This window comes from Carcharodon carcharias, chromosome 21, assembly GCF_017639515.1.
Source record: "Carcharodon carcharias isolate sCarCar2 chromosome 21, sCarCar2.pri, whole genome shotgun sequence".
In the NCBI taxonomy this organism is placed as follows: Eukaryota; Metazoa; Chordata; class Chondrichthyes; order Lamniformes; family Lamnidae; genus Carcharodon; species Carcharodon carcharias.
The window spans coordinates 28,248,398-28,272,564 of NC_054487.1; the positions used below are offsets into that span (position 1 = coordinate 28,248,398).

General features: G+C 45.0%; 1 protein-coding gene across 1 annotated transcript in view; it reads left to right on the forward strand.

Moving 5' to 3' along the window:
* Positions 1–24,167, forward strand: part of cacna2d4a (calcium channel, voltage-dependent, alpha 2/delta subunit 4a) — a 709,103-nt gene that overhangs the window by 107,164 nt on the left and 577,772 nt on the right. Inside the window, exon 7 of the mRNA XM_041215640.1 lies at positions 11,010–11,069. Within this exon, the coding sequence (XP_041071574.1) occupies positions 11,010–11,069 (60 nt within the window). The remainder of the gene's footprint in view (positions 1–11,009; positions 11,070–24,167) is intronic.

A 24,167-nucleotide genomic window follows, 5' to 3' on the forward strand; every position in this document is an offset into this window, starting at 1 on the left:
GAGATCCCTGCATTCCTCCAGTTTTAGACCCTTGCGCATCTCCAGTTGCTGTTGCCCCACCATTGAGGGCCATTGCCTAGCCTTAAGTTCTGACATTCTCTCCTTAAACCTTTCTTTCTTGTCTACTCATTTTTCATCCTTCAAAATACTCCTTAAAACCTACCTCTTTGACTAAGCTTTGGCTGCCTATCATGCAGGTAGCAGGAGTTGGGAAAATTATCTGCTTGGCCCACCTGCCTCAGGAAAAAGTGCCTGCAAAAATGGAATCTTCGTTGCCGGGGTGCGGGCTGGTGTTGGGGCCACTGACTCATGAAAAAGTTCATAAGCAGCCATAGGGTCTGCCAGGTGCTGAGACAAGCTGTTGAAAAGGCCTCCTTCAGTGCTGTGGGACTTTGTTTCAGTTAAAATAAAAACACAGAGGCCCTCCAGCCCTCACACTCCACACAGTCCCTATGACCCATCCAAGCCATCTCATGCCCCTATGCCAAGCAATGGCACTCCACCTACTGCCAATGGCCACTCATATCCCCTATGTCAAGCGATGGCACTTCCATACCCATTGATCCACTGTTGTTGAAACAACTGCACCCCAGGGAAAATATTGCTTGATTGACAGCTCTTCCTCTCTGATCACTGTGGCCCATTTCACATTGTTCATTTACACAAGGTTAAGTGGTCTCAATGGTTTGTGGTTTCTGTTATTGATACTTTAAAGGGTCTGAATGACTGACACATTAATTGCCTTGTAATGAAATGACTTTTTTGACAAAATAGTGGAAAGTAAGAAATGAATGACTTTTTTGAAAGCTTTTTTTTACATGTCCTACTGCCACTATAGGATTAATTCGTTCTATACTGGAAAAATATAGACTGAAAAAAATCAGAATCGGATGGGCAAAGGTAGCGTAAATGAAGAACTGATAGGATGTTTTCGGAATAGTTTCTTAGAACAGCACAATGTAGCACCAACCTGAGAGAGGCAATACAAGACCTGGGGATTTGCAACGAGATAGGATTAATTAATGACCTCATAGTGAAGGCACCCCTAGGTAGCAGTGATCAGGATATGATTAAATTTTACATTCAGTTCAAGGGAGCGAAGAGGGGATCTAAGACTGCTATTTTAAACTTAAATAAGGGCAATTATGAGGGTATGAAAGTAGAGCTAGCTAAAATGAACTAGAAAATTAGGTTAAAAGATAGGTCAATAGATATGCAGTGGCAGACATTTAACGGGATATTTCAGAATACACAGAATAGATACATTCCAATGAGAAAGAAAAATTCCAAGGGGTGGACCGCCATCTGTGCTTAACTAAAAAAGTTAAAGATAGTATCAAACTTAAAGAAAAACATATAATTTTGCAAAAATGGGTGGCCTGGTCAGAAGATGGGACAGGATATAAAAAAAAGCAAAGAATGGCTAAAAGATTAATAAGGAGGAACAAATTAGAGTACAAGAGAAAGCTAGGTAGAAATATAAAGACAGATAGTAAAAGTTTCTGTAGCTATTTAAAAAAGAAAAGAGTTAATAAAGTGAGCATTGTCCTATAGAAAGTAAGTCTGAGGAATTAATAATGGAAAATAAGGAGATGGCAGAAGAACTGAACAGGTATTCTGCATCAGTCTTCAATATACAGGGTGCAAGTAATATCCCAGAAATAGCTGTAAATCAGGAAATGGAAGGGAGGGAGGAACTGAAGAAAATTACAATCACCAGGGAAGCGTTACTGAGAAAATTGTTGGAGCTGCAGACTGACAACCCTGACTTCATCCAAAGTTCTTCAAAGAAGTGGCTAATGAGATAGTTGCTGTATTGGTTTTAATTTTCCAAAATTCCCTAGATTTGGGGAAGGTCCCATTAGATTAATTGAAAAATAGCAAATGTAACTCCTTTATTCAAAAAGGGAGGGAGGCAGAAAGCAGGAAACTACACGCCAGTTGGCTTAACATTTGTCATAGGGAAAATGTTAGAAGCTATTATTAAAGACATTATAACAGGGCACTTTGAAAAATTCAAGGCAAGAGTCAACATGGTTTTATGAAAGGGAAATCATGTTTAAACAATTTTTTGGAGTTCTTTGAAGGAGTCACATGTGCTGTGGATAAAGGGGAACAGGTGGATGTACTGTACTTAGATTTCCTGGTGGCATTTGATAAAGTGCAACATCAAAGGTTATGGTGGAAAATTAAAGCTCATGGTACAGGGGGTAATATATTGGCATGATAGAAGATTGGCTAGCTAACAGGAAACAAAGAGTAGATATAAATGGGTCATTTTCTGGTTGGCAGGGTGTGACGAGTGGTATGCCACAGGCATCAGTGCCGGGACCTCAATTTTTTATAATTTATATAAATAATTTGGATGAAGGGACTGAAGGAATGGTTGCTAAATTTGCTAATGACACAAAGAGAGGTAGGAAGGTAAATTGTGAAGAGGACACAATGAGGCTATAAAGTGACATAGATAGGTTAAGTGAGTGGGCAAAGATCTGGCAAATGGAGTATAATTTGGGCAAATGTGAAATTGTTCATTTTGGGAGGAAGAATAAAAAAAAGAAGCTTATTATCTAAATGGTGGGAGATTGCAGAACTCTGAGATTCAGATGGATCTGGGTGTCCTCGTGCATGAATCACAAAAGGTGATTAGTATGCAGGAACAGCAAGTTATTAGAAAAGCTAATAGTATGTTATCTTTTATTGTGAGATGATTTGATTACAAAAATAGGGAGGATTTGCTTCAATTGTACAGGGCACTGGTGAGACTACATCTGGAGTATTGTGTACTGTACTGGTCTCATTTAAGGAAAGATGTAAATGCATTGGAAGCAGTTCAGAGAAGTTTTACTAGACTAATACTAGGAATGGCAGGTTGTCTTATGAGGAAAGATGGGACAGGTTAGGCTTGTATCCACTGGAATTTAGAAGAGTAAAAAGTGACTTGATTGAAACCTTTAAGATCCTGAGGGATCTTGGCAGGGTGGATAAGGGGATGTTTCCTATTGTGGGAGAATCTGGAACTAGAGGTCACTGTTTAAAAATAAGGGGTTGCTCATTTCAGTCAGAGATGAGGAGAAATTGTTTCTCTCACAGGGTAGTGAGTCTTTGAAACTCTCTTCCTCAAAGTGCTGTGGAAGCAGTCTTTGAGTATTTTTAAGGCAATGCTAGATATATTGTTGATTAACAAGAGGATGAAAGATTATTGGGGGTAGGCAGGAATGTGGAGTTGAGGTTGCAATCATGTCAGCCATGATCTTATTGAATGGCGGGGCAGGCTCGAGGGGCTGAGTGGCCTACTCCTGCTCCTAATACATATGTTCAAATGAGATGCAGAGGGATCTAAGTGCCCTAGTGCATGAATTGCAAAAGGTTAGTATGCAGGTGCAGCAAATAATTAGGAAAGCTAACACAGCGTTTTAATTTATTGCAAGGGGAAATAAATACAAAAGTAGGGAGGTTATGCTTCAGTTTTTTGAAGCATTGGTGAGACTACATCTGTGGTGGAATTTTCCGAGCCCACTGGCAACAGGCATCTAGCTAGTGTACATGGAAAATATGGCACAACCTGCTTCATGACGGCGCGAAAGCAGGTTGCGATCGTCCACTCAGCCCGTCAAAGGCGGGCCACATTTCCTGCCATCAGTGGGCGGGGAGCTAATTGTAATATATTAGCATAAAATTAAAAGGCCATCCCACCAGGCTCTTGGAACCCCACCGTATCGTCCGTCCACGTCAGTAGGAAAGCACACCAATGTGTTTCACAACAACACGCAGGCAACGTGCACTTGGTGGCCTTCACCTTGGGGGAACTGAGGTGAGTGAGCAGCAGCGTTCTCCACAGCTCGCCTGTTGTTTACAGGCCTCAGGGGCACCGGGAGTGATTGATGCCTGGCCCTGGAGGTGACTGCTGAGGACGGGGGATGGTGTCCGGGGGAAAGTGCAGGCCAGCTTCAGAAGCGACTGCTGAGGTGGGGGTTAAGTGCTGCCCTGGTGCTGCATCCTGCACATAGGCAATTGAGGTGGGGGGCAGGGTAAGTGAGGGGAGTGGCCACGCATTAGGGACACCTGTATAAACTGACCGTGCCTCTGCAACTAAGACAGGCACAGTGATATGATTGGTGTCAGGCTCCTAGCCTGCCTGCCCATGCAAGCATTGCGGAGGCACCAAAGGGCCACCAAGTGCTCCATACCTTACCCCGCCTCATGACCTGTGCCCCTCACTCCCTGGCACAGCCTTCGAGTCTGCCACCACTTTATTGGACCATGAAACAGTTGGACTGCACACGTTGTACAATCTCCTCGCCAATGCTGGCCATGTAGCAGGTCACTGCTGGAGGCGCTCACAGCCCCTTACAATCTCAGCATCCTGGTTTGGACCAGTGTCCCCCATGTCACAGGTTGAAGGGGCAGCCATGCAGCGCACTCATCTCCAGCCATCTGACGGGGACCAGCACTCTCCGGGAAGCGTTAAAGGGCGGTCACAGAGGGCCAAGAAAGGTACTAAGTACAGCAATGATAACCACGTCTCTCTCTCTCTTTCATGCTGCAGGAGGACCAGGATCATGGATCCTGGTGACCTAGCTGTATGCCTGATGGCCTACAGAGATCGTAGAAGACAGAGGAGAGAGCGACTGAGGCTCCTGGCTGTGCAAAGGCAGCAGCAGCAGCCACATGAAGAAGGGTCCGCAGGGGCTCCTGCACATGCTGCCCAGGAGAGATAGACCAGCCGTGGCTGGTCGGCACCTAGCGACACCCAGGACCTGCCATTTCTGCAGAAGACTAAGAACAAGTGTTGCTGACATCTGTGCATGTCTAGGGGCCTGATGGCTCGCATCTGCCACCAACTGCAGGGCTTAACGCCAAGGGGACCTCGAGGGCATCCACTGTCAGTGGCTGTGAGAGTGACCGTGGCAGTCAGTTGCTATGCCAATGGCTCCTTTCAGGGTTCCAACAGTGACCTCTATGGGATTTCACAATCCCCCACCCACAAATGCATTCATGAGGTCACAGATGCCATCTTCTCCATGGCACACAACTTTGTGCATTTTGCCCAGGACTGGTACAGCCAGGATGCAAGGGCCATTGGATTTGCCCTGATCTCGGGATTCCCACAGGTGCTGGGTGCGATTGACTGCTCTCATGTGGTGCACAGGTCTCCATCACTACACTCAGTGGACTTCATCAATCACAAGGGCTTCTGCTCACTGAACGTGCAGCTGGTATGCGACCACCAGAAATGCATTCAGCAGGTATGCGCACGGTTTCCAGGGAGTGTGCATGACAATGACACCCTGAGTCACTTGCAAACCCTGCAGCCTTCCAGGGTCCACAAAAGCTGCAGGGTTGGCTTCCCTGGGACAAGGGCTACCTGCAGAAGCTATGGCTGAAGACATCCACGCAGCAGAGTGATGCTGTAATGAGGCAGCTCACAATTTGGTGGAGCAGACGATTGGGATGCTGAAGATGCGGTTCCGGTGCCTGCACCGGTCTGGTGGAGTCCTGCAATACAGTCTGCAGGGGGTAACATGCATCGTCATTGTCTGCTGCACCCTTTACAAACTGGCACTGCAAAGGGGTGAGGAGCTGGCTGAGGATGAGATGGAGGAGCTGAACATCTCCTCCGATGAGGACACTGACAGGAATGAAGGTGAGGGGGTCCTCGGTGGTGACGATGATGGGGATGAGGCTCTTGCACTGGCTAGACGAGCAGGCGCACGCGGGAGGCCCTCATACGTGCCAGATTTGTGGAGGATGATGATGACATGCAGTGAGGTGTCCCCATGGATCCTCACATTGCGGTTGTGAACATTTGACTCCAGTCTGGCTTATTGCAACCCCTCTGTGAGAATTCTCCTGTCATGAAGATGCAGTGGAGCCCCTAATAGTCACTCGATCGCAGGAGGATGCTGACAACTTGCAGTGAGGACACTCCATAGATCTCCACATAACCTCTGAGAATATCTGACTCCTGTCTGGCTGAGGGCAGCTCACTTGCGCTCCATAATCAGGGCCATCTCAGAGATGCAGCCATGAAAATTTAGATGCATCTGATGCTGTGTCCGCCTTCAGCACCTCAGCCCTTGAGGTGCTGGTGCACAGCATCACAACGCAGATGCTGGTGTGATGGGGGCCAGCCCCATCTTAAAGGTGCTGAGAGCACATGAAGAGAATGAGAGATCTCTGTGGTGCCTGCCCACTACATTCTGGCAGCAATGACCAGCACCGCTGAGGTGCAGGCATCAATAATGTTTCCAGGAAGTGTGAGGCTGGACCATCACTTTGGTCTGAAGGCTGCACAGAGCACGGGGAAGAAGCCCTGGACTGAGACACCTGCCTTTTATCTTGTGCAGAAAGGTTTCACATCTGAGTGACAGGAACACTGCTCATCAGAACAAAGAGCCACAGGCAGGGAGACATTCTTAGGAGTTTATTGACAAGAGTGAACAGTATGTACAAGTGATCAACACCCACGGTCAGGCTGTGCAACTACTTTTACCTAACTTTCCTAACCTTGCCGCTATGTCTTTGTGCTCCCCGGACATCCACAGCAGAGGTGGAGGCACCTGCTGACTGGGACGCCCCGCCTGTGATGACTTTGGCAGGTGTCCTCTGAAGGACCGAGATTTGCAAGGCCCTGGCCTGCTTTAGGTGTCCTGCTGTGTGGCAGTGCCACCCTCCCTGGCCTGTGAAACTGGAGCTGTGGAGGTCACAGGAAAATAGGATTCAGATGGGTCGGCTACTCCCAGAGTCACCTGCGTGGATGGCCCTGGAGTGTGCATCTACTGATTCTGTTCCCTATGGGTGCCCGAAGGCCCTTGGCTGATTCAGTGAGCGGAAGGAGTAGCTGGAGTGAGATCGAGCTGCCCAGCACCCCTCTCACTTGCACACTGTTGGAGGCCAACTATGGCATCAGTGATAGACTTAAGCCCATGCAGCAGTGTAGGAGTGATGTCTTTGACCAAGGTCTCCATGGCAACTGCTATCCTGCCAGTGTTGACCTCAGTGCGTTGTAATGCCGACGCTATCACCTCAGCCTGAAGACGGACGTACTCCTCCATCATGCCTTTCAATCTGAGGAGTGCAGCGCACCTCCCTTCCTGATGTTCCCAAGCTTGCCTTTGCAGCTCCAGCAACTGTGACATGACTGAGTCTAGAAGCTCATCATTTGACTTGGACTCAGCAACGATCTGGCCTCCAGCAGTCCTCCGATTGCTGGGCACCTGGGAAGTCCCTGCCTCCGTCTGCTCTGGATCAGAAAATGCGATGTGCTCACCAGATTGTGATCCCGAGGCTACTCTAAAGCTAGGTCCCACCGAGGTGTCTGTCTGTGCGCTGGTGGACGGTGTGGGTGAGTGAGGTATGGGTCTTCAGGGAGGGTGCCTTCAGATTCCTCTTCAGAGGTTTCTTCGGAGCTTGATTGGAGGCCCTGGGTCATGGACTCTGTCGGTTGTTTGGCAGTTGTGCCTGCGAAATCAAGGGGAGAAAATTAGTGCATGGCAGTGGCCTCTGAAAGAGGCATGGTTGTCTGATGGATGTTGCACTGCTAGATCCTCACTTGGTAGAGCAGCACTGACTTCACCGTCAGCACAGGGCCAATCCCAGTCATCGCTGGCCAGCTGGATGGCTCTGTTTTCAAATGTTGTCAGAACTTTGATTTCCGGCATCCCTCCACCTAACTGTGACCTTTCCCTCCTGTTGTGAGCCAGTTTGTACTGCATGGATAGAGATGGGGAGAGTGTATCAGGACGCCTGCCGGGCCAGATGACAAGTATGCCTGGTCTGTGTGAGCGGTGAGTGGCCCTGTGGACGGGATAAGGACAATGACGGTGTGTGTGAAAGAGTGAATGGTGATGTCCCTTGCAGTGGCCGTGAGTGAGGGCCCTGTGGGTGTGTGATGGGCTTGTGAGTGTGTGAGTTGGGAGTGATGAAAAGAGTGACTTGAGTGATGAAAAGGGTGACTTACTTTGGTGGAATGGAGGAGATCATTCATTCTTTTGTGACACTGGGTGGCTGTCCTCTCTGCAGTGCGGTCACGCTGATCACCACTGCCAGTGCCTCCCAAGCTGGGTTGGCGACATTTCTACCCATCCTGCAGCCAGTGTGGGGATAGAGCACATCCCAGCGGGTCTCCACGGTATCCAGCAGTCGCTCAAGAAATCTGTCGTTGAAGTGGGGGGGGTGCCGCAGTCTTTTTTCCTTTGCTGGTCATGTCTCCCAGGCAATGGTGGTAAGCTGGTGGCGATGAACGCTTTGCTGTCAGCTGAATTTTAAAGATGGCAGCCAACGTGATGCAACAATGGGGTGATGGTCAGCAGGTGAATGAGAGCCTGCCCACCATGGAAATGGCGTGTTTCCTGGGAACGCATAAATAATGAGGTGGGCTCGGGAAGATACGGTGTGAAAACCTGCCATTTTCGTTGGCAGGTAGGACTCCATTTTACCCGCTCGCCACTGCACTTAGTGCAGTTCTGGGAAAATTCTGTCCCTGGAGTTCTGTGTACAGTATTGGTCTACTTCTTTAAGGAATGATGTACATGTGTTGGAAACAGTTCTGCGAATGTTTACTTGACTAATACCTGGAATGGGAATGTTGTCTTCAGAGGAAAGATTGGACAGGCTAGGCTTGTATCCACTCGAGTTTAGAAGATTGAAAAATATAAGATCCTGAGGGGTCTTGACAGGGTGGATGTGGTGAGAATATTTCCTCTTCTGGGAGAATCTAGAACTAGGTGTCACTGTTTAAAAGTAAGAGGTCGTCCATTTAAGACAGAGATGAGGAGAGATTTTTTTCTCTTCGGTGGTTGTGAGTCTTTGGAACTCTGTTCCTCAAAAGATAGTGGAAGCAGAGTCTTTGAATATTTTTAAGGCAGGGATAGATAGATTCTTGATAAGCAAGGGGGTAAAATGTTATTGGGGGTTGGCGGGAATGTGGAGTTGAGGTTACAATCAGATTAGCCATGATCTTTTTGAATAGCAGGGCAGTCTCGAGGGGCCCAGTAGTCTACTCCTGCTTCTAATTCGTATGTTCGTATGTATGTATATTTGTACGTATGTCCATTTACTGTGTATAGTGGGTCAATGGGCATGGAAGTACCATAGCTTGGCATAGGGGGCATGAGCATGACCTTTGCACCTCACCTTTTAAAAGGTCCCTTCATGCTGACTAGGGTTCATGATTCCTCTGAGTTGCTGTGAACTGCGACTCACTAAAAACCTGGCCCTACCCCATGGAGGAGTGGGACATGTCTATCTCCACAATGGAGCCGATCAAGTCGAGAGTGCCAGGTGCAGGCAATTGACAGGAACTGGCCAGCACCCTTTAAATGCACTCCCGAAAATCAGACACCCCAGGAATGGAGTTGGGAATCCCAGAATTGGGTCCCACCCGCCATTTTTAAGGGGCTCCCGAGTCATTCCAACTGGGTGAAAAATCAGCGTGTGATCTTTTTGTGTGTATCAGTGCCAAATTTTTTGACAGCACTCCAATGAAGTGCCTTGTAAAGTTTTACTATATTAAAGGCTCTTTATAAATTGAAGTAGTTGTTATTGACAGTCTGTGACTTTGTGTTGTGGAGCAAGCTTGAGAGGCCGAATGGCCTAATCCTGCTCCTAATTTGTTTGTTCGTATGTTCTACTTAACTGTCATCAGACTCAATCATCACAGCTGAGTCCGATCTTGTTCTCTCAGAAGACCCCTGTATACCCACTCACCAGTCGTCACGAGTAGCAATGGGGAGTTGGAACACTTTCTGATCTTTTCCCCTCCATGGCGAAGTGATGGGGAAAGTAATTGTAGTGCCTGCCTGCTGACCTAAGATCAGCTTGACCTATTTTGTGTGATTGGTGAAAACTCTGGATTGCAGAAGCACAATGATACTTAGATTACTGTGAATTGATCCCTGCAGTTTGATGTCTAAAGTCAGTCCTAGTATTTACCACAATAAGCGTACAATGCTGATTTGATGCCAACACTGCCAAATACAATCTTCACATTCCAGTCCGTACTTCATATTAACTTCGCACAGCTGACTAAGACTTAAATGAAATGCAGAACACCCCTGCTAGCACTTTTTAAACAGATCATGACTACTTACAGTTTAGTTGCTGGATTATTTCTTCTGGCTGCTGGTGCAATTGTACATGGCTTTGAAGCTTTCCTATGCTCTGCTAAAGTTTGAATACTCTACAGTTAGTGGTCTGGCTGGAGTGAAAGTACTTTTTTTTAATTGATTTAAAAGCTTATGTTGAAACAAGTTTCTTCCAGGCATGAGTGGCATGGTAGGGCTTCCACTGGAGTTGAATGTGTCATATATAATGTTTTAGGATTCATTGCTTAAAAGCAGCTGTCCCCTTGAATACTCAAGTCTTTTCAATGTAGTACTGTGATCAGTTTCAGGATAATCAGATTTCTGTTGATCTAGTTTTAGTTTCTTATATTTGTCTTAATTTTTATCTATCATTGGTTACACAACTGAAATCAATTACTCGTTATTTGGTGGAATTTGAGCAAGGAGTTGCCATTAGCCTTTTCCTATTCTAATCTGCTGTGTCACTTTGTGGCCAAGATACTAACTGAGAAAATTAGTGGCTGGCACCTCCTATGTTATTTCTTCTCCTAAAGTTAATGGCAACTACTGGCTCCAGCATTTCTTATTATAAATCCAATGGTCAGAGCTGTTTAATCTTCAGGTAGTCACTGATCAGTGTTGCCCAATATTTCTCCATATTAAGTTCATAGTTTCACTAATTCAGAAAAATGTGGTTCTTTTTCTAAATGATGAGAAAGAAAATTGCAAATGCTGTAAATCAAATCAACAGGTCAATCATCATGTGTGAAGAGAACAGTTCTGATGCGTTATCTTATCTGTTCTCTCCAGAGATTTTGATTGACCAGCTGATTTTTTTTCCAGCATTTTCTGTTTTCATTTTGAGTTCTCGTCCTAGTGTGGAACTGAATAACGTAGGTTTAAAAAAGATATCAATAAACTTTCCTTTTTGTTTCCATGCAGAGATTGGTTGATGCTGCTGAAGAAGCTGATTTATACCACAAGTATGATATGAATTTTGAGGTTAGTGCACTGATCATGCACCAGAGCTGAAAGGTTATTTTTAAATCATAGTAAAAACAGCATTTATGTGTCCTAGCCTGAATCTGCACTAAGTTTTAACTAACAGGTTTTTTGTTTGATGCTGAGATTGAGTAAAGACTTCTGCATAAAGCTTGAGTAAATTAGAATTATAGAATTATACAGCACAGAAGGACAAATACAGCCCCTTGTGCCTCTGCCCGCTCTTTGAAAGCACTGTTTGATTAGTCCCACTGCCCTGCTTTTTCCCCATAGCTATGCAAAATTTTCCTATCCAAGTATATATGGATTCCTCTTTGAAAGCAACTACCGGCCTGAAACTCCCAATATAAGAAGCGGCAAAAGACTCAACTTAAGTCGCTGATGCGCCTTGGGACCCTGAAGAAGTCCTGACACAAGACACATGGAGTACTTGCGTAAAGATTTAAATTTACGATTGCCAATTTTACTTTGCCTGGATTGCTACACGATTCCCTTTGACAGTGGGATCAGATGGCCAGAACCATGGAGACTTGGGTTGTTAGCACTACACTTACCTCGGTTTTTACACAGATTTACTTAGAGCTTTTCCTAGTGTAAAACCTGCTGAGGAGAACAGCTTAAGTAAATCAGCTGGAGTGTCAAAGCGCTGCAGTACCGCAGTAATCCCAAACAGCTCACCCCACCTCCTGACGATGTTCACCTCTTCCCAACAATGTTGGTCTCCCCTCCTCCCGGTAATGTTCCTTCTCCTTGCAAGAATGTTCACACCCCTGACAACATTCACCCCCTCCTGGCAATCTTCACTGCCTCCTCCCAGCAATGTTAACCCCCCCACCCAAAAATGTTCACACCACCACCATCTGACAATGCTTGCCACCCCCCCCAAATAATGTTCACCCCCGCCTTTCTGACAATGTTCACCCCCAGACAATGTTCACCTCCCGCTTTTGACAATGTTCACCCCCCAGAAAATGTTCACCTCACCTTCTGACAATGTTCACCCCACTTCTGGCAATGCATACCACCCACAACAATATTCATATTTCCCAGAAATGTTCACCACCCCCTGACAATATGCACACCCCTTCAGACAATGCTCCCCACCCCTCCCACAAACAATGATGACACCCCCCACCCCCCGGATAATGTTCATCCCCCTCCTGGCAATACTCATCCCCTCCTGAAAACACTCACCACACTGCCTGACAAAGTTCACCATCCCAGCAATGCTCAATTTCCTCTTGACAATGTGCACTCCCCCACCAGGCAATGCTCACTCCCTCCCAACAATGTTCACCACTCCCAACAATGTTCAGCCCCCCCGTCCGGACTATGCTCGCTCCCTCTGGGCAATGCTCAATCCCTCCGGACAATGCTCAATACTCCTCCAAATTAGCTAAGTATTATAGAGTCAAAGAATCATAGAGGTCTACAGCACAGAAAAAGTCCCTTCGGCCCATTGAGTCTGCGCCGGTCAAACAAGTACCTAACTATTCTAATCCTAATTATTCTTCATCAGTTCATCCAGTGACTAAGACATCATCCAGATAAACAATGACATGAGGCAGTCCTTGAAGCAGATTTTCCATGGTACACTGGGAAATAGCACACACCGATGAGACTTCAAAGGGTAGTCAAGTATATTGATATAATCCTCGATATGTATTGATGGTCACAAATTCCTGAGAGCCTTCTTCCAACTCTATCTGCTGGTAGGCGTGGCTCATGTTGAGTTTTGAATATGTGATGCTCCCTGCCAATTTTGAATATAATTCACAATTTTCAGTTTTGGGTGTCTATCAAGTTTGGCCACTCTGTTTACAGTTAACTTATAGTCACCACGTAAGCAAACACTTTGGTCTGGCTTCGGCATGGGTACTATGGCTGCCACCCACTTGTAAAATTGCACCAGTTGCAAGATACCCACATTTCCAGCCTGTTTATCTTAGTCTTGACCTTGTCCTATTGAGCATAAGTCTGGCTCTGATAAATCTTTTGGTTGCATTAGGGTCTATGTGGATTTTGGCTTGTAGCTCATCACTGAAAATGAAAGTATATTTTTGTAACAATTCCTGTAAGTTTCGCATTCTGATTTGAAAAATCAGCCAGTTGAGCCAGTTGCGACCAATTAAACTGGGGCCTGCCCCAGCTACTACAATAAGGGGTAAGCTTGCAGACTAATCTCCATACTGCACCAGGACTTGACATATCCCTTTCACTCTTATTTCTTTGCCCATATGTGTTTTTAATATAGTGTCTTATTCTTCCAAACTTTGATTCTATTCAAGTGTCTGAACATATGTTCTCCTATGACAGACCTTGATGCCCCAGTATCGACCTCCACTTGATGGGTTGTTCATTGACTGTAATGACTATCTGGAATGCCTCAGTTCTACCCACTTTCAGGTTGTATAATGAATAGATGTCAGATTCTGCTTCCCCTGGTTCTTCAATGAGACAGATTTTACGATTTCTACCTCTGTTTCTAAAATGCTGTCCCAACCCATCTTGACAATGCCGCTTTATGTAACCATTGTGGTGACAGAAAAAGCATTCGATATTTCTGAACTGTCGGTCGCCTGCAGGCTGCCTGGATGTATTTCTCTTATTAATGTCATGGGTTTTCACTATAGTGCTGTTGTTCTTCAATGGTCTGTACATAGCAGGCATTCCCCACCTTTCTGTGGAGTCCGATGTTATTGCGCCTTTTGTTACCGGCCCTTCCCACCCTACAAGATGGACGGCGCCATTTTGTGTTTTGTTTATTGCCTCCAAGCCTCTAATAGTGCTTTCCCTGGCTGTTGCCAATTCTAATGCCTTACTCAAGCCTAGATTAGTTTCAGGTAGCAATCACTTTTGAATAGCATCGTCCCCAATTGTGCCTATCAATCGATCACTCAACATGTCATTAATTGAAGTTCTGAACTTACAATATTCCTTTAAAGCAGCTACATAGCCAGTGATTGTCTCTCCTGGAAGCCTATTCCTCAAATTGAATTTAAAACACTGCATAGTGATTGGGGGCTTTGGCCCTCAATCAAAGTCTTTGTATCAGGGGTGTTAGGTGATGTGAGGTTGCAGATCAGCTCGCACATTTTGCTCCTACATATGGACAAAAGAGTTTCCCTTTTCTTGTCTTTCCCTGCGATGTCATTAGCAGTAAAGAGGAACACTAGGCGTTCAAGGTGATGAGATCATTCATTGGAAATGGGGTCGAATGGTTCAAGATGCCTAAACCACGGCATACTCGATGACTAAGGAGACTGCGTTTTCAAATAGCTTTCAAGGTAGTGGCAAAGTAATGTAGCTGGCTTACTGCAGCTTTCTTGATTGCCATCAATTGATCCAGTTTATCCTTGTTGCCAGCTTTATGTTTTTGGTTATCAGGATTTTTGCTTTGTCTGGTGAACACTAGCTGTGCCCTTGATATTAACACATTAGTTGGTGCTTGAAACAATATAGGCAGGGAAGCCGATTAACTGCACAAACACTGGTATTTTATTGGAACTAAGGACGAGCACTAACACCATGTGTGCTTCTTCAATCACCTCCAGCTCTAGACTTACAGTTACCCAAGAGGCCCGCGCTATGTAGCAATTGGCCAATACAGTCACGTGGTCAACTAACTACCTTCTCTTAAAGGTACATAGCACTCCACTTTACCACAATATTTTATTTCCATCACCCTTACAAGCAGTGCATTCCAAATTTTAGCAGCTCGCTGTGTAAAATAATTTCTCCTCATCTTTGTCTGCTTCTTTTCCTCTGGTTACCAACCTTCCTACCATTGGAAACAGTTTTTCCCTATATGCCAAAACTTTTTAGTTTTGAACACCCAAATCTGCCTTTAACTTTTTCTGCTCCTAACAGCAACAATAATATATATTTATAAGTGCCTTTAACATAATGAAACTTTCCAAGGTGCTTCATAGAAGCATTTTGAAACAAAGCATAGCACCAAGCCACATAAGGAGATATTAGGTCAGATGACCAAAAGCTTGGTCGAAAAGGTAGATTTTAACAAGTGTGTTAAAGGAGGAAAGCGAGCTAGAGAAACAGAGAGGTGCAGGGAGGGAATTCCAGAGCTTGGGGCATAGGCAGCTGAAGGCACAGCCATTAATGGTGGAGAGAATATAGTTGGGAATGCACAAGAGGCCAGAATTAGAGGAATGCAGGTATCATGAGGGTTGTGGTGTTAGAGGTTACTGAGATAGGGAGGGAGAAGACCATAGAGGAAATTGAAAACAAGGATGAGAATTTTAAAATCAAGAGCTTGCTTGACGAGAAGCCATTGTAGGCCAGCCAGCACAGGGTTAATAGTGGGATGTTACTTGCTGCGGGTTAAGACATGGGCAGCAGAGTTTTGAATGAGCTTAAGTTAATGGAGAATAGAATGTAGGAGACCAGCCAAAAGTGCATTGGAATGGTTGAGGTAACAAAGGCGTGTATGAGGGTTTCAAAAGCAGATGAACTGAGAAAGGGATAAGCAATGTTATGGGGGTGGAAATAGGTGGTCTTAGTGATGGAATGCATATGAGGTTGGAAACTCATGTGACCCCAAGATTGTGAACAGAATAGCTTAATCTCAGACTGTTACCAGGGAGAAGGATGGAGTCAGAGAACAATATCTGCTTCTCCAGATCCTTCGCATAACTGAAATACCTCAACCCTGGTACTATTCTAGTAAATTTCTTCTGCATCCTTTCTCAGGCCTTGACATTCTTCCTAAAGCATGTTGCCCAAAACTGGATGCAATACTGCAGCCTAACCAGTGATTTATAAAGATTTTGGATAATGTCCTTGCTTTTATACTTTTATACTTTATGCCTCTATTTATAAAGCCCTGGACCCCATATTTTTCTTTAAAAGGCTCAATAACTGGACCTGCCACCATCATATATTTCTGTCTGTGAACCACCATGTCTCTTTGTTCCTACATTCTTTTTAAAATTGAACTATTTAGTAAAATTCTCAAGTAAGTGACAAATGCAGAAGATTTCATGAAATGTCACAATATTGTCTTATTTCAAAAATATTTGAATTATGGAACTTAAAAGTAATTATTAATATAAGAAATGTTTTTAAGTACTAAATGATAACTTTGAAGTTGATTGCTGTATCTTATTGTGCTCCTCAGAATCAGTGGTGCACTCTCCTAATTATGCCTATTAACCATTACCCTCACAATGCTTGTTAAATTTATACCCTGATCCATTGATTTCTTTTTAACAAGACTGTTTTCTGGAGTACTAATTATTAATTAGATCCATCTTAATGCTTTCACCAGTGCTGCGTTGTGTAGAAATTCATCGAGCCTCTTTCCTTACAAACTGAAACCTAATTAATCTTTTATGTAACAAATTTTGTCAATGTGTTTTGAAATGATTATCAAAAGGCTGTACTTTGAAAGGATAATAATATAAGAATGTGAGACTCTTATTGGAACTCTGCTTTTTCAAAATGCGAAGTGAATTGTGAAAATATTTCGTTGAATATTCAGGAGATTCCTTCTACTGAATGAAAACTCATTACACATAATGGAATTAGCCTCACTAACAATTAATAAGTCATCAAATCAAGCATTATGTGTATGGCAGAATTTCTGATAATGAGATGAAACTGTAATCATGTAGTTCAATCTTAAAACCATCAGGAATATGATTAGACTTCCATAACCATCACACAAATAGACAGTAGATATGGAGGGGATTTTTTGACCCCGCCTGCTGCCGGGATCATCAAGTCCCACCAAAAGTCAGTGGCTTTCTGGCAGGGCTGCCAAATCTCCCACAGCAGGTCCCACCACGACAGGGCTGGTAAATCCTGGCCATAATCTCTACATTTCAGGCAATTTAATTATTCATTCAGTAGTATAATTACAGCCATTTCATACAAAAGTCACTGGTCTTCTAAAATTTGTTGGCGAGTTGAATATATCATTTATGATGTAACAAAACAAGATAATTGGAGAACTTTACACTAAATTGGGAATGCTTTAATTATGAATTTATCAAGATTTTCTACAATGTGAATAAATGGTTTGCTAAATTGGAACCCTATACACAGGGAACAATCAGACTTTTAATTCCAGATTTTAATTGAATTCAGATTTCACCATCTGCTGTGGTGGGATTCAAACCCGGGTCCCCAGAGCATTACCTAGGGTCTCTGGAATACTAGTCCAGTGACAATATCACTATGCCACTTTGATAGTCACTGATAAAGTATAGCTTTTAGGTCTTGGCAGCAAGTCTTCTTCCAGCATGTTGCAAATAGCTGAGGTGACACCCTAATATTCTTCCAGTGGTCCAACATCAGGATGCTGATCCTTTGTCGGTACTTCCTGTGTTTTGAGGATCACCTCTGTGAGCTGCACCTCTCTGCTCATCCTCCTCTTGGTTTGAGGAAAAGGTTATATTGGTGCTATTGGCGGTGGTCCTGCTGGTACTGTTGGCACTGCTGGTCATCTTGGTCCTCATCTAAAGCCCAAGCTAATACAATATATAAAGCAGCATCCATGCTGATTTGATAGATTGCAGCATCAGATGCACAAGCCTCCAAAGGAATGAAAATCATCTCCAAAGTACTGAAAGTAACCTTCAAAGTACTGAAAGTAACCACTCAGAAAAAGCCTTATTTGAACAAAAGTCTTTCACGTAACTGAACAGAAAGTAAGGCTACAGTACTTATGGAAATTTTTGCCTACTATTTCTCCCAAGACCTTCAATTAGGAGCATGGGACTTAGGAGCAGGAGTAGGCCATTTGTCCCTTCAAGCTTGCTTTGCCATTCAGTAAGATCATGGCTGATCTGGTTGTGGTCTCAACTCCACTTTCCTGCTTGCCCCCTATAACCCTTGACCCCCTTGTCTATCAAAAATCTGTCTAACTCAGCCTTGAATAGATTAAATGACCCAGCCTCCACTGCTTTCTGGGGAAGAGAATTCCACAAACTAATGACCCACTGAGAGAAAAAAAAAATCTCCTCACCTTCGTCTTAAAAGGGAGATTCCTTATTCTTAAACTGTGTCCTGTAGTTCTAGTCTCCCCCACAAGGAAACACATTCCTAATAACCAACCTATCAAGTCCCCTCAGGATCTTATATGTTTCAACAAGATCATCTCTCATTCTACTAAACTCTGTTACAATCAATCCTTGGGTGAGGTCCCTTAATTTGCTGTTATCCCAGATGAAATATCCCAAATTATTAACTTCCCGAATGGGACCCCAATTTTGGGTGAGGAGGAATGAGTTGGCTCATTCTTTCAACTCAGGCAATTTCCACATTCTGAGATATAACTTAACAGGTTTGGTTTCTGCTGTGGTAATCAGTCTCCATTGTCTCTGTAACTACAGGAGATTGAAGTTCAGCCTTTTACATTGCACCTTTTCCCTTGACACCTTTTTGGTGTGACATTCCATGCTTTCTCTGGGCTACTCGGTCAAGTATAATCCACATAGGAATTTTCCAGAAAGTGGTTACTTTACATTCTCAGCTAGCTTTTGCTTGTACGCCTTTTAAAAAAAAAAACTTTTTAAAAAGCTCAATATGCCCGTAAGTAATTCAGGGCAATGACCTATTGTCCTGACACTTCCCCCACATGACGAATAAAATGTCTCATCCTCATTTCATTACAAAGGGAGAAAATGTTATAAAACATCAAACACACTCACACACATTCATTCTCCTAGCCTTGGTCAATATTAACTCTTCAGTTATAACTGCATCGCTTTAAGTTCTGGCCAGGGTGTCTGCAATCACATTTTCGTTCCCAGAAATGTGGGTGGTTTTTAGGTGGTACAGTTAGAGAAACAAACTCCAATGGAACAACCGTTAAGACACAGCATTCTGTGTCTTAAACTTTTCCATAAAAGTTAATCGGTTGTGGTCAGTATAAACTGTGGCCTCTCTGTATCCATTTTGGACATATATCTCAAAGTGTTTGAGAGCCAGTAATAAACCAAGGGTTTCTTCTCCACTGTGGAGTATCATTTCTGGTGCTTGTTTAGTTTTTTAGAAATGTACCCGATTGGTCTCTATCCCTGATTTATCTTCTCACTTGCATTGGTGGCTACTTTAAATGCTTGGTTAAAGACCACAGCAACAAGCACAGGCTCACCTATTAAAATGGCTATCAGCCTTCCAAAAGCTGTCCGGCATTTCTCAGTCTGTACTACCTTTGCTTTTTTCTGTAATAAGTCTGTTAGCCGGGCAGTAACTGTGCTGAAGTTTGGGATGAATTTGCGGTAGAACCCACACATTCCCAAGAACCTCATGATTTCCCATTTTGTTGTGGGAATGGGGAACTGTGCTACTGCTTGTACCTTTGCAGCCCTGGGCAGTACTTGTCCTTGACCCACTATGTGTCCTAGATAGGTCACCTGAGCATTTTCAAACTCGCTCTTTGTGAGATAGAACACTGGGTCAGTTGACTGCACTTTCTAGAAGAGGACTTTCAGTTGCTCTAAGTGAGTTTCTCAGGTGCTGCTGTACACTAGGAAGCCATCGAGGTACATTATGCAATTGGATAAGTCCGCCACTACCTTGTTCATCAGTCTTTGAAAGGTGGCTGAGGCATTTTGGAGTCCGAGTGCCATGACTCGACAGTTGTATAATCCATCCGGAGTTACGAAGGTGAAGATTTCCTTCACACGGGCAGTCAAGGGAACATGCCAGTATTCCTTGGGTATTTTTGTAATGTAGGCTGCTTTACCTACCTTATCTATGCAGTCTTCCAGCCAGGATATTGAGTAGGAGTCAGCTCTGGTCACTGCATTAACTTTTCGCTAGTCAATGCGGAACCTTGTGGGACCGTCCAGCTTGGGCATGAGCACGACTGGGGAGCTCAAGCTACTGCTGCTAGCTCTATTAGTTGGTGCTCCAGCATGTAGTTAACCTCCTCCCAAACTTGGGCCAGCTTTTCTGGGCCTAGGCGGTAGGGATGTTGCCTTATGGGGACGGGCCTTGTCCACATCCACATCATGTAGAGCTAGTGTGGTCCAGCCTGCCTTGTCCCTGCATAAACCTTTAAATGTAATGAGCAGTCTCGTCAAACCTGCTCGCTGTTCTGCACTTAGGTGGGTGAATAAGGAGACTAAGTTCGCTAGTATCTTTGTGTGGGTTAGCCATGTAGAATGGGGTTTGATGTGGGCCTCATCCACGTCTCTCTCCAATTCATCCCGACTGCAACCCTCATCCTCTATGTGGGTGGCAATAGGACAGACTGTTACCTGCTTTTCCCCTTCTTGGCTGTGATATTGCTTTAGCAAGTTGACATGACACAGCTGTTGCTTTTTCCTCCCTATCTGAGGTATTAGTTTAGTTCCCCGAGCTTCTTTGCTACCTGTACAGGCCACTGAACCGTGCTTTTAAGGGTTCACCTGGTATCAGTAGGAGCACTAACACATAATCTCCTGGTCGAAAGGCTTGGGCCCTGGCCTATTCTTTGCCTGTTTCTTGATAGCTGTCTGGGAGATTTTCAAGTGTTCTCGGGCCATATCTCACTTGATTGGTGTAAAAACCCATCTGGTTCACTAACGTTCTTTAGGGAAGGAAACCTGCCATCCTTACCTGTTTTGGCCTACATGTGAATGCAGACCAGCAGCAATGTGGCTGTTTCTTAAATGCCCGCTGAAATGGCCTAGCAAGCCAGTCAGTTGCATCAAATTGCTACAAATTCACAAAAAAGGAATGAAGCCGGACAACCACCCGGCATTGACCTTGGCACCAGAAACAACAATGACAATCGCAGCCCTTTCGATCCTGCAAAGTCCTCCTTCCTACCATCTGGGAGAGCTGCCTCACAAACTAGTCAGGCAACAATCTGACATAGCCATACTCATGGAATCATATCTTACAGGTTGTGTCCCAGACACCACCATCACCATGATAAAAACAAAATATTGTGGATGCTGGAAATCTGAAACAAAAACAAAAATTGCTGGAAAAACTCAAGAGTCATGAAGACTCAAAACATTAACTCTGTCTTTCTCTCCACAGATGCTGTCAGGCCTGCTGAGTTTTACCAGCACTTTTTGTTTTTGCACTACCATCACAATCCCTGGGTGTGTCGTGTCCCACCGGCAGAGCAGACCCAGCAGAGGTGGCGGCACAGTGGTATACAGTTGGGAGGGAGTTGCCCTGGGAGTCCTCAACATCAACTCCATGAAGTCTCATGGCATCAAGTCAAACATGGGCAAGGAAACCTCCTGCTGATTACCATGCACCACCCTCAGCTGATGATTCAGTGCTCCTCCATGTTAAACACCACTTGGAGGAAGCACTGAGGGTGGCAAGGGCGCAGAATGTTTTCTGGCTGGAGGACTTCGATGTCCATCACCAAGAGTGGCTCGGTAGTTCCACTACTGACTGAGCTGGCTGAGCCCTAAAGGACATAGCTGCTAGACTGGGTCTACGGCAGGTGGTGAGGGAATCAGCAAGAGGGAAAAACATATTTGACCTCATCCTCACCAACCTGCCTGCTGCAGATGCGTCTGTCCATGACAGTATCGGTAGGAATGACCACCGCACAGGCATTGTGGAGACAAAGTCCCGTCTTCACGTTGAGAATATCCTCCATCATGTTGTGTGGCACTACCTCCGTGCTAAATGGGATAGGCTTTGAACAGATCTAGCAACTCAATACTGGGCATCCATGAGGCACTGTGGGCCATCAGCAGCAGCAGAACTGTACTTGAATTCAATCTGTAAACTCATGGCCTGGCATATCCCCCACTCTACAATAACCATCAAGCCAGGGGATCAACCCTGGTTCAATGAAGAGTGCAGGAGGGTATACCAGGAGCAGCACCAGACATACCTACAAATGAGGCGAAAACATGGTGAAGTTTTACACGGGACTACTTGCATGCCAAACAGCATAAGCAGCAAGTGATAGACAGAGCTAAGCGATCCCACATCCAATGGATCAGATCTAAGCTCTGCAGTCCTGCCACATCCAGTCGTGAAGCATTTGCAACAATCTTCAGCCAGCAGTGCTGAGTGGATGATCCATCTTGGGCTTCTCCAGAGGTCCCCAGCATCACTTTTGAAAGTCTTCAGCCAATTCTATTCACTCAACGTGATATCAAGAAGTAGCTGAAGGCACTGGATACTGCAAAGGCTATGGGCCCTGACAATATTCCGGCAATAGTGCTGAAGACTTGTGCTCCAGAACTTGTCACACCTCTGGCTAAGCTGTTCCGGTAGAGCTACAATACTGGCATCTACCCGGCTACGTGGAAAATTGTCCAGTTAAGTCCTGTACACAAAAAGCAGGACAAATCCAACCCGGCCAATTGCTACCCCTTCAGTCTACTCTTGATCATCAGTAAAGTAATGGAAGGGATGATCAAGAGTGCTATCAAGAGGCACTTGTTTAATGATAACCTGCTCACTGACACCCAGTTTAGATTCCGCCAGGACTTCTCAGCTCCTGACCTCATTATAGCCTTGGTTCAAAAATGAACAAAAGAGCTGAACCCCCCAGGTGAGGTGAAAATGACTGCTCTTGATATCAAAGTTGCATTTGACCGAGTGTGGCATCAAGGAGCCCTAGCAAAACTGGAGTCAATGGGAATCAGGGAGAAAACTCTCCACTAGTTGGAGTCATACCTAGCACAAAGGAAGATGGCTGTGGTTGTTGGACGTCAATCATCTCAGCTCCATGAGATCACTGCAGGAGTTCCTCAGGGTAGTGTCCTCGGCCCAACCATCTTCAGCTGATTTGTCAATGACCTTCCTTCCATCATAAGGTCAGAAGTGGGGATATTCGCTGATGATTGCATGATGTTCAGCACCATTTGCGTCTCCTCAGGTACTGAAGCAGTCCATTTCCAAATGCAGCAAGACCTGGACAATATCCAGGCTTGGGCTGACAGGTGGCATTTGCGCCATACAAGTGGCAGGCAATGACCACCTCCATCAAGAGACAATCTAACCATTGCCCCTTGATGTTCAATGGCATTATCATCACTGAATTCCCCTACTATCAACACCCTTGACCAGAGACTGAACGGGACTAGCCATATAAATAGTGTGGCAACAAGAGCAGGTCAGGGCCTGGGTATCCTGTGGCGAGTAACTCACCTCCTGACTCCCCAAAGCCTGTCCACCATCTACAAGGCACAAGTCAGGAGTGTGATGGAATACTCCCCACTTGCCTGGAGGAGTGTAGCTCCCACAACACTCAAGAAGCTTGACACCACCAGGACAAAGCAGCCTGCTTGATTGGCACCCTATCCACAAACATTCACTCCCTCCACCACCCATGCACAGTAGCAGCAGTGTATACCATCTACACTTTCTTCTCGCTGAGGGTAGTGAATGTCTGGAATTCGCTACCCCAGAGAATTGTGAAGGCTAGATCACTGAAAATATTTAAAGAAGAGGTAGTTAGATTTTTGAAATATCGGGGAGTTGAGAGCTGTGAGGAGCTGGCACGAAAGAGGAGTTGAGGTCTGGGGCAGATCAGCCATGATCTTATTGAATGGTGGGGCAGGATTTAGGGGCCAAATGGCCTACTCCTGCTCCTTTTTCTTATGTTCTTATGTACAAAATGCACTGCAGGAATTCACCAAGGCTCCTTAGACAGCACCTTCCAAACCCACGACACTACTATCTAGAAGGACAAGGGCAGTAGATCGATGGGAACACCACCACCTGGATGTTCGCCTCCAAGCCACTCACCATCCTGACTTGGGCATATGTCACCGTTCCTTCAATGGCGCTGGGACAAAATCCTGGAACTCCCTTCTGAACAGCACTGTGGGTGCACCTGCATCACATAGACTGCAGCGGTTCATGAAGGCAGCTCACCACCACCTTCTCAAGTGCAACTAGGAATGGGAAATAAATGCTGGCCCAGCCAGCAAACTCCACATCTCGCAAATGAATAATTTTTAAAAAACTCCCGGAACACTGTTACTTACTCTAACATGGAGACTTCTTCCTCCTGTTCCAAAACCTCTCATTGATTAATTTCAAAGGTCCTTGCACTTGGTGTCTATAAACTAATTCAAATGGAGTAAAACTGGCAGACTCATTGGGTGAGTCCCTGGTAGTGAAGAGCAGTTATGGGGGTACACGTGGCAGTATGCC